Raw genomic sequence first — 10,217 nt, 5'->3', positions numbered from 1 at the left:
CAAAAAATTTTTAACCGTAATTTTGAAGAATTCATCTGAATGTGCATGAACTATTTCTGTTCAAAATTGTTAGAAATGTCACATGTTAAATATTAACTGTCAGTTTACTGTACTGTGCCAACTGTACTACTATAGGAGTACGTATTTTCTATTGTTTCATTGAAAATAAAACAGCAAAGTCCATTTGGCTGTCATCTGTTTTAATGAGACAATTGTGTCAAAGTCATGATTTTTTTTTCATGCTTGAAATAAGAAATGATTACTTTAAAAAAGTAGTTTTATACTTGTGAGTGTTGATGAACAGTTGATATTCTAGTTTCAAGCATGTTTTACTCAATATAGGTCATCAAATCTCAGCAACAAGCTGTAATATCTTACTGAGATCATTTAGGACCAAAACACTTAAAACACTCTAACATAAAATCTGCTTAGTGAGAAGAATTATCTTATCAGACAGAAAATAAGCAAATATCACCCTTATTTGAGATATTTCATCTTACTTAGATTGCAGTTTTTGCAGTGTACTCAAAGCACTGACACCGTCACCTAAAAAACACACCATTAAGGTTGGGCGACGGCCAGTTTATCACCTGAGCCATGCCACCCCTTTAAAATATACTGTTTATTTTTATTGTAATATTTTACAATTGCAGAAAAAAGCGGAAATTATTGTTAAAAATAAATAAATAAATAAAAAGACAGTGTCACTATTGACACGATCTAGCACTTGTGTTTTCTTTGTTTTCATTATATTTGGATGTAATTGTTGGTTTGTATGATATCCATTAAGTAAGACTACGTATTATGTTGAAGGGGGCCGGACAATGTTAGATTTTTCTTCATTCTGCTCCTTCTCAAGCATTGGTGTGTAAATGTATAATTGAGGTATAATTGTCTATCGATCATAGATGCACATCAATGAAGGAGATAAATAAAAAATGAATGAATGCATCTAAAAAAAGTGAATCTTTTTTTCCCCTTTCCTTTTTTTTTATTGTAACTGGATCTGTGTACTGTTATTTTATTATTTTGAGAATTGTCTTTTTCTTTTTTCTTTCTTTTATTTTATTTGTACTATGTTTTGTAACTGGATCTGTGTATTATTATTTTACTTTGAACTTTTGAAAAGGACTCCAGGAAGACTAGCCTGGTGCTTGTGCGTCGGCTAATGGGGATCCCCAATAAACAGACAATATTGTAAATTTTTTTTAATGTTTTTATAAATGGCTGTGATGATAATGTCAATGAGGGATTCCTAATCACTATGTTGGAATTCTTATTAATTTTGATACTGTTTTTGATATTATTAATTTTGATACTGTTTTTGATATTAATTTTGTTTTGCCTACTTTTGGATCGTTTTGTGTCATGTGTTGTGTGTCCTCTCAATTGCTCTGTTGATTGCTATTCTGAATGTTGCCAATTGGAATTGGACCATTATGGTATTATGGTGTATTAATTTGTTGGATTGATTAATAAAAAAATAAAAAAAAACCTGTCAGAGCCTAACTGTCTAAGTCAGGGGTGTCAAACGTGCAGCCCGCGAGATGAGTTTGCCAAGTATAAAAGTGAGCTGAAATTGTCTAATGAAATGAAACTTCTGATCTAAATGTGTCCACCGGGTGTCGCAATAACAACTCTGTTGGGCAAGCAAACGCTTGATACCGGGGCCAAGCAAGAGGTACGCAGTAAAGCGCATATTGCTAAGGTAACGCGTCGCTTTGGCTCCTCCCTTCGAACAAATTAAACGCAAAACCTGCAGTTTTAGGTCTTTTTTTGCTTGGAAGGCATTGTTCTTTGACACCCTCATTGCCCCTGTCAAAAATGAGAAAAGTGAATGAGGTATTCCACACCTAGAAGTTTGTTATTCATTTTGTTCAATCCCAGATAGGCTGTGACTTCATGTTTATTGGCTTTGTAGATACACTGAGACGAAGTCCGTTGTGTTTTTCAAACCGCACACATTTTTTTTTCCCTCAGAATTTGAAGCGGCGGGATCCCAGTCAGTGGAACGCTCTCCCTGACCACCTGAGGGCACCACAGACTGTGGATGCTTTTAAAAAAGGCTTAAAAGCCCTTCTTTTTTTTTTTTTAAAAACCTTTTTTTAGATGTATGCATACTAGTTATAGCTATTTGGCTGTTCTAGTTTTTATTTTATTTTTATTTTTTAATATACTGTAGCACTTTGAGATTGTTCACTCAATATAAAGTGCTTTTTACAAATAAAATCTATTATTATTATTATCATTATTTTGGCAAAGGGATTATTTGTGAATTTTCAGAATGTGGTTGTTCTATTTTTGGCCAAAGTAAAACAAAGAAAACAGTCTTTAGCCGTCTTTGTTTTTAAGTTATCATGCCATGATTTTACCAGTCCGGCCCACCTGGGAATAGATTCTCCTCCATGCGGCCCCTGAGTTTGACACCTCTGGTCTAAATGAAGCCGCAGTTGTGGATCGGAATATGAGACGACGTCCTGCTTCAGTCCTAACTGGGTGTCGTCTTCTCCTCCTCACGTCTTCGTCTCCTCCTCGCCCTCCAGCTCATGCTGCTCCTTGGCGTCAGCTTCCTTCAGCTTCTCCTCCACGTGGTCGGGAATCTCCACCTCCATCAGGTTCTCCATGCCCTCCTCGGGCTCGTCACCTATCAGCACCTGCATGGAGGAGGACAGGCACTCTGAGGTACAAAAGGCTCATTAGGTGTTGCCGTTATTTAGTCCAGTGTTTTTCAACCTTTTTTGAGCCAAGGCACATTTTATTCATTGAAAAATGCAGAAAATGTTAAAAAATAAATTAAACTCAGCAGCCGATATTGACAGTAAAAAGTTGTTGTCGCAATTGTTGGATATGACTTTAAACCATAACCAAGCATGCATGACTATAGCTCTTGTCTCAAAGTAGGTGTACTGTCACCACCTGTCACATCACACCCCGACTTATTTGGACTTTTCTGCTGTTTTCCTGTGTGTAGTGTTTTACTTCTTGTCTTGCGCTCCTATTTTGGTGGCTTTTTCACTTTTTTTTGGTATTTTCCTGGAACAGTTTCATGTCTTCCTTAAACGCTATTCCCCGCACCTGCTTTGTTTTCGCAATCAAGAATATTTCAGTTGTTTTTATCCTTCTTAGTGGGGACATTGTTGATTGTCATGTCTGCTCCACGCGCTGTAAGTCTTTGCTGTCGTCCAGCATTCTGTTTTTGTTTACTTTGCAGCCAGTTTAGTTTTAATTTCGTTTTGCATAGCCTTACCTAAGCTTTAATTCCTTTTCTTAGGGGCACTCACCTTTTGTTATTTTTGGTTTACCGTATTTTTCGGACTATAAGTCGCAGTTTTTTTTCATAGTTTGGCCGGGGGTGCAACTTATACTCAGGAGCGACTTATGTGTGAAATTATTAACACATTAGCGTAAAATATCAAATATTATTATTCAGCTCATTCACGTAAGAGACTAGACCAGGGGTCGGCAACCCAAAATGTTGAAAGAGCCATATTGGACCAAAAATACAAAAATAAATCTGTCTGGAGCCGCAAAAAATTAAAAGCCATATTACATACAGATAGTGTGTCATGAGATATAAATTGAATTAAGAGGACTTAAAGGAAACTAAATGACCTCAAATATAGCTACAAATGAGGCATTATGATGCAATATGTACATATAGCTAGCCTAAATAGCATGTTAGCATCGATTAGCTTGCAGTCATGCAGTGACCAAATATGCCTGATTAGCACTCCACACAAGTCAATAACATCAACAAAACTCACCTCTGTGGAAAGTTTGGCGGACAAAATGAGACAGAAAAAGAAGTGGCATAAAACACGTCCTAGAAAGTTATACATGTAAACAAACTACGGTGAGTTCAAGGACCGCCAAAATTAGTAGGACAAAACGGCGCTCGCCAAATACTCGAATCAGTGAAGCATGTTTAATATAAACAGTGTGCTTTATAACAATTAGGGAGGCTTGTGTCATGTTTGTCCTCCTACAGAAACCATATTAAAACAAAAAATAGATTTTTTTCCCCTCATCTTTTTCCATTTTTCATAAATTTTTTAAAAAGCTCCAGAGAGCCACTAGGGCGGCGCTAAAGAGCCGCATGCGGCTCTAGAGCCGCGGGTTGCCGACCCCTGGACTAGACGTATAAGATTTCATGGGATTTAGCGATTAGGAGTGACAGATTGTTTGGTAAACGTATAGCATGTTCTATATGTTATAGTTATTTGAATGACTCTTACCATAATATGTTACGTTAACATACCAGTTGGTTATTTATGCCTCATATAACGTACACTTATTCAGCCTGTTCACTATTCTTTATTTATTTTAAATTGCCTTTCAAAGAGGTTCCGCAGCCTCCGAAGCAGAACCTCCGGGTTCTGTAACAGCTTCTTCCCTCAGGCCATAAGACTCTTGAACGCATCATAAAAAATCCCCTCAAGTCCCCCCAAAATGGATTAACTCGCTGGAATAAAAAAGACAATATAACATACATCCATAAACGTGGACGCATGTGAAAAAGTGCAATATATTTATCTGTACAGTAATCTATTTATTTATTTATATATGCACCTTATTGCTTTTTTATCCTGCACTACCATGAGCTAATGAAATGAAATTTCGTTCTTATCTGTACTGTAAAGTACAAATTTGAATGACAATAAAAGGAAGTCTAAGTCTAAATGTCTATTCTTGGTGTTGGGTTTTATCAAATACATTTCCCCAAAAAATGCGACTTATACTCCAGTGCGACTTATATATGTTTTTTTCCTTCTTTATTATGCATTTTCGGCCGGTGCAACTTATACTCCGGAGCGACTTATAGTCCGAAAAATACGGTAAGCATTAGACACCTTTTTACCTGCACACTGCCTCCCGCTGTTGTCTGCATATTTTTATCACGACAAACCATGTTCCCGACATCTACAAAGCAATTAGCTACCTGCTGCCACCTACTGATATGGAAGAGTATTACACGGTTACCGTGCCGAGCTCTAGACAGTACAGACACTCAACGGCACATTATTTGCAGATTATAATTACTGGTTTTCAAAAAATGTATTTTTTAACATAAATTTAACACAAATATTCTGGCAAGTAAGCTGCCAGTGTTTTCCGTTAAAAAAACAACAACCAAAAAACAGTGGTACTTTTTTCCCCCATTTACCATAAAATTGTAAAAAAAAAATTAAAAACACTATATCCATCCTTCCATTTTTCTACCGCTTGTCCCGTTCGGGGTCGCGGGGGTGCTGGAGCCTATCTCAGCTACAATTTTACAGTAAAATTTTGTCAATGTAAAGTTTTTACTGCAAAATCGACAGTCTAATTAAAACAATTTATATAACTAGATGAGGCAATTCCTGAAGGAATTGCGTGTGAATGCTCCAATGCTGAAGTTGAATTGAAATCCTGGAATTTCTTTACAATTGTTGCAGTGGAGCACACAATTCCCAAACAGGCTGAATATTTTGAAGTTGGAACAGTTTGAATCAGATGAAAAATGTGGGAGTTGTGGAACTTTGAAAAATATCCCATTGATTTCAATGGGAATTTCCCAAAAATTGGGGAATTTCGGGAAAAGCGGGACATTTTTTGAAAATGGTAAAAACTTGAATGTTCTGAATGAGTTGAAATGGTTGGTGTTGGAATTTTTCAAATCGGTGGAGAAAAGTTGAAGTGGTAACATGTTGAACTGAGAAATGGTATTACGGAATTCCTGGAATTTCGGGAAAACCGGGAACTTTTCCAGTTCAAAAAACATCTTTGTTTTTTGTCCTAATTTAAAGGAATGTTTTGACGGTGGGCTTCACGGTGGGAGAGGGGTTAGTGCATCTGCCTCACAATACGAAGGTCCTGAGTAGTCTTGGGTTCAATCCCGGGCTCGGGATCTTTCTGTGTGGAGTTTGCATGTTCTCCCCGTGACTGCGTGGGTTTCCTCCGGGTACTCCGGCTTCCTCCCACCTCCAAAGACATGCACCTGGGGATAGGTTGATTGGCAACACTAAATTGGCCCTAGTGTGTGGATGTGAGTGTGAATGTTGTCTGTCTATCTGTGTTGGCCCTGCGATGAGGTGGCGACTTGTCCAGGGTGTACCCCGCCTTCCGCCCGATTGTAGCTGAGATAGGCTCCAGCGCCCCCCGCGACCACAAAAGGGAATAAGCGGTAGAAAATGGATGGATGGATGGGTTTTGACGGTGGAACGGTTGAAATGCCTTGAAAAATGTGGAAGGAGTAGTCGCCAGAAAAAAGGTGGAAATAGGGCTTTGGAAAACCAGGAATTCTGGGAAAAAAAATTTAACTTGGAAAAAGGGAAGTTTGAATTTCCAGAATGGTAGAATGGTTTGAACAGGTTGAAAAATGTGGAAATGGTGAAAGTTAGAAAAATGGCCAATTCATTTTTAATGGGAAAAATGTCCCGGAAAACCCGGAATTCTGGGAATTTTTGGAAATTGTCAAGGGAAAGCCTGCGATTCCAAACTAGGCTGAACCGTTTGAAGTTGGAACAGTTTGAATCAGATGAAAAATGTGGGAGTCGTGGAACTTTGAAGAATGTCCCATTGATTTCAATGGGAATTTCCCAAAAATTTGGGAATTTAGGGAAAGGCGGGACATTTTTTTGAAAATGGTAAAAACTTGAATGTTGTGAATGATTTGAAATGGTTGGTGTTGGAATTTTTCAAATCGGTGGAGAAAAGTTGAAGTGGTATACATGTTGAATTGAGATATGGTATTACGGAATTCCTGGAATTTCGGGAAAACCGGGAATTTTTCCAGTTCAAAAAACAACTTCGTTTTTTTTGTCCTGATTAAGAGGAATGTTTTGACGGTGGAACGGTTGAAATGCCTCGAAAAATGTGGAAGGAGTAGTCACCAGAAAAAAAGGGTGGAAATAGGGCTTTGGAAAACCAGGAATTCTGGAAAATTCTGGAATTGTTTTTTAACTTGGAAAAAGGGAAGTTTGAATTTCCAGAATGGTGGAATGTGTTGAAGGTGGAATAGTTTGAACAGGTTGAAAAATGTGGAAATGGTGAAAGTTAGAAAAATGGCCAATTCATTTTGAATGGGAAAAATGTCCCGGAAAACCTGGAATTCTGGGAAATCTGGGAATTTTTGGAAATTGTCAAGGAAAAGCCCGCGATTCCCGAATAGGCTGAACAGTTCGGGTGAAAAACGTGGAAGGTAGAGCGCGCCAAAATCTGGAGAAGAAGAAACTGAATAATAATTAGATGAATTTTGGTGAAGAAAACCATGCGTGTGAATACTTTGGAGCAGTCACACAATAATGAAATCCAGAGGCAAATTCATAAATTATTCGCTGTTACAAGCGGCCCTCCGATGGCCCTCAATGAAAACCAGTTTGACATCCCTGCTGTAGGGCCTTCTTCCTACCTGGACCAGTTTTTCACAGGCGACCGTGACCTTAACGTCCGTCTCCCAGCAGTGGAACTCCCTCATGATGGGATAGACGTTTTTGTCTTTTAGAGTCTGCCGGCCAGCCTTGGTCGCCGTCAGCTGCAACGTGACACGACAGCGCTTAGATCACCGGCCTGGTAGGCGCTGGCGTGTTGGCTTCCTACCAGCAACAGAGTCTCCAGCAGCATCTTCCTGATGTCGGCGTCGTCTTCTCTCTTCTTGTCCTCTGGGAGATACTGGAGGTCGACCGGCAGGCCTGCACAATATCGTCATCGTCAAGTTCTAGTCTCAACAGCGCATAAAAAAAACCCACCCACCCTCGTTTTCTTCCTCGCTCAGCTCCTCTGGACCAGCCAGTGGCAGCAGCAGGAAGGGCAGGATGTCCACTGCGTCGCTTAGCAACCACTCGTGATTGGCTGGGAGGTTACAAAGAAGATACGGGGTCACATGTATTGATGATACAGGGTTTCTGCAGGTGTCAGCAAATCTAATTTAATGCTTTTTATTGCCTTTTCTATGCAACTTGTTGCGCGCGACCAGTCTTATGAACACACTGGTCAATCCCAAGTTCTTTTGGATGACATATACAGTACAGGCCAAAGGTTTGGACACACCTTCTCATTCAATGTGTTTTCTTTATTTTCATGACTATTTACATTGCAGATTGTCACATCAAAACTATGCATGAACACATGTGGAGTTATGTACTTAACAAAAAAAGGTGAAGTAACTGAAAACATGTTTTATATTCTAGTTTCTTCAAAATAGCCACCGTTTGCTCTGATGACTTTTTCGCACAATTCTTGGCATTCTCTCCATGAGCTCCAAGAGGTATCACCTGAAATGGTTTGCACGCCACAGGTGTGCTTGAAGCTCATGGAGGTATAGTTTTGCTTTGTTTACAATTGAGGCTTTTGTAGCTTTTTGTTTTAATGTGTCTGACATGAGGTTTTCATGATAGTTTACTATCAATTATTACTCCCAAAAATGTATTCTCATTTACGATTTCAATTTGGGTACCATCAATACTTATTTTCTGTTCAGACGTTATGTTGCGATTTCCAAACATCACTATATTAGTTTTATTTATATGCAAAGATTATTTATTTGTGTCCATACATTTTTTTTTTACTATGTTTAGTTCTGTGTTTACTGTATTTATGAGCTCATTATAGTCATCACTACTGTAGAATAAATTTGTGTTGATGAGGTCATCAAGCGTCTCCAGTAAACCTCTCATGCTGCAGTCGTCAACTCCTGTGTTGTGTGGGAGAGTGGAGAGGATAGGGGCTGCTGACTGGGAGACGCAACTGCTCTGTACTGCTCCCTACGTCCCTGTACTGCTCCCTACGTCCGTGTACCGCTCCGTACAGCGGCGTTTTTAAAAAGTCATTAATTTTACTTTTTGAAACCAATACCGATAATTTCCGATATTACATTTTTAAAGGGGAACATTATCACAATTTCAGAAGGGTTAAAACCATTAACAATCAGTTCCCAGTGGCTTATTTTATTTTTCGAAGTTTTTTTCAAAATTTTACCCATCATGCAATATCCCTAAAAAAAGCTTCAAAGTGCCTAAATTTTAACCATCGTTATATACACCCGTCCATTTTCCTGTGACGTCACATAGTGATGCCGACACAAACAAACATGGCGGATAGAACAGCAAGCTATAGCGACATTAGCTCGGATTCAGACTCGGATTTCAGCGGCTTAAGCGATTCAACAGATTACGCATGTATTGAAACAGATGGTTGTAGTGTGGAGGCAGGTAGCGAAAACGAAATTGAAGAAGAAACTGAAGCTATTGAGCTATATCGGTTTGAACCGTATGCAAGCGAAACCGACACGACAGCCAGCGACACGGGAGAAAGCGAGGACGAATTCGGCGATCGCCTTCTAACCAACGATTGGTATGTGTTTGTTTGGCATTAAAGGAAACTAACAACTATGAACTAGGTTTACAGCATATGAAATACATTTGGCAACAACATGCACTTTGAGAGTGCAGACAGCCCAATTTTCATCAATTAATATATTCTGGAGACATACCCTCATCCGCTCTCTTTTCCTGGGGGTCTGGCGGCAGATTTCTTTGACTTTATCGTTGGAAATGCATCTGCTTTGAGTGTCGCAGGATATCCACACATTCTTGCCATCTCTGTCGTAGCATAGCTTTCGTCGGTAAAGTGTGCGGAACAAACGTCCAATTTCTTGCCACTTTCGCATCTTTGGGCCACTGGTGCAACTTGAATCCGTCCCTGTTCGTGTTGTTACACCCTCTGACAACACACCGACGAGGCATGATGTCTCCAAGGTACGGAAAACAGTCGAAAAAACGGAACATAACAGAGCTGATTTGACTCGGTGTTTGAGAAAATGGCGGATTGCTTCCCGATGTGACGTCACGTTGTCATCGCTCCGAGAGCGAATAATAAAAAGGCGTTTAATTCGCCAAAATGCACCCATTTAGAGTTCGGAAATCGATTAAAAAAATATATGGTCTTTTTTCTGCAACATCAAGGTATATATTGACGCTTACATAGGTCTGGTGATAATGTTCCCCTTTAAGCATTTATCGGCCGATATTATCGGACATCTCTAACAAAAACTGATAACTTCCTCCAGAAGCAAAGACACGAGCATTGGGTGTTTTACCGTGGTCAAAGCAGCAGTTGCGCAGGACACCGATGACTCCGCCCCTCCTCACCACTGACTCCTGGAACTGTGTGAAGGGCAACAACCGCTGGATGACACACCTGCAACACACCAGGGATGTGGTGTAAAGGTGTTGTAGACA

At 39.5% G+C, this 10,217-nt stretch overlaps 1 protein-coding gene across 1 annotated transcript in view; it reads right to left on the bottom strand.

Moving 5' to 3' along the window:
- Positions 1-1,427: 1,427 nt before the first annotated feature.
- Positions 1,428-10,217, bottom strand: part of hgh1 (HGH1 homolog (S. cerevisiae)) — a 23,597-nt gene continuing 14,807 nt past the window's right edge. The window contains exons 6-10 of the mRNA XM_061940455.2: positions 10,076-10,176; positions 7,732-7,830; positions 7,579-7,670; positions 7,391-7,513; positions 1,428-2,654 (exon numbers count right to left, since the gene is read on the bottom strand). Of these exons, the coding sequence (XP_061796439.2) occupies positions 2,514-2,654; positions 7,391-7,513; positions 7,579-7,670; positions 7,732-7,830; positions 10,076-10,176 (556 nt within the window). The 3' untranslated portion in view covers positions 1,428-2,513. The remainder of the gene's footprint in view (positions 2,655-7,390; positions 7,514-7,578; positions 7,671-7,731; positions 7,831-10,075; positions 10,177-10,217) is intronic.

Source organism: Nerophis lumbriciformis, linkage group LG03 (assembly GCF_033978685.3).
Source record: "Nerophis lumbriciformis linkage group LG03, RoL_Nlum_v2.1, whole genome shotgun sequence".
Classification (NCBI taxonomy): Eukaryota; Metazoa; Chordata; class Actinopteri; order Syngnathiformes; family Syngnathidae; genus Nerophis; species Nerophis lumbriciformis.
This window is presented reverse-complemented; position numbering and strand designations above follow the sequence as displayed.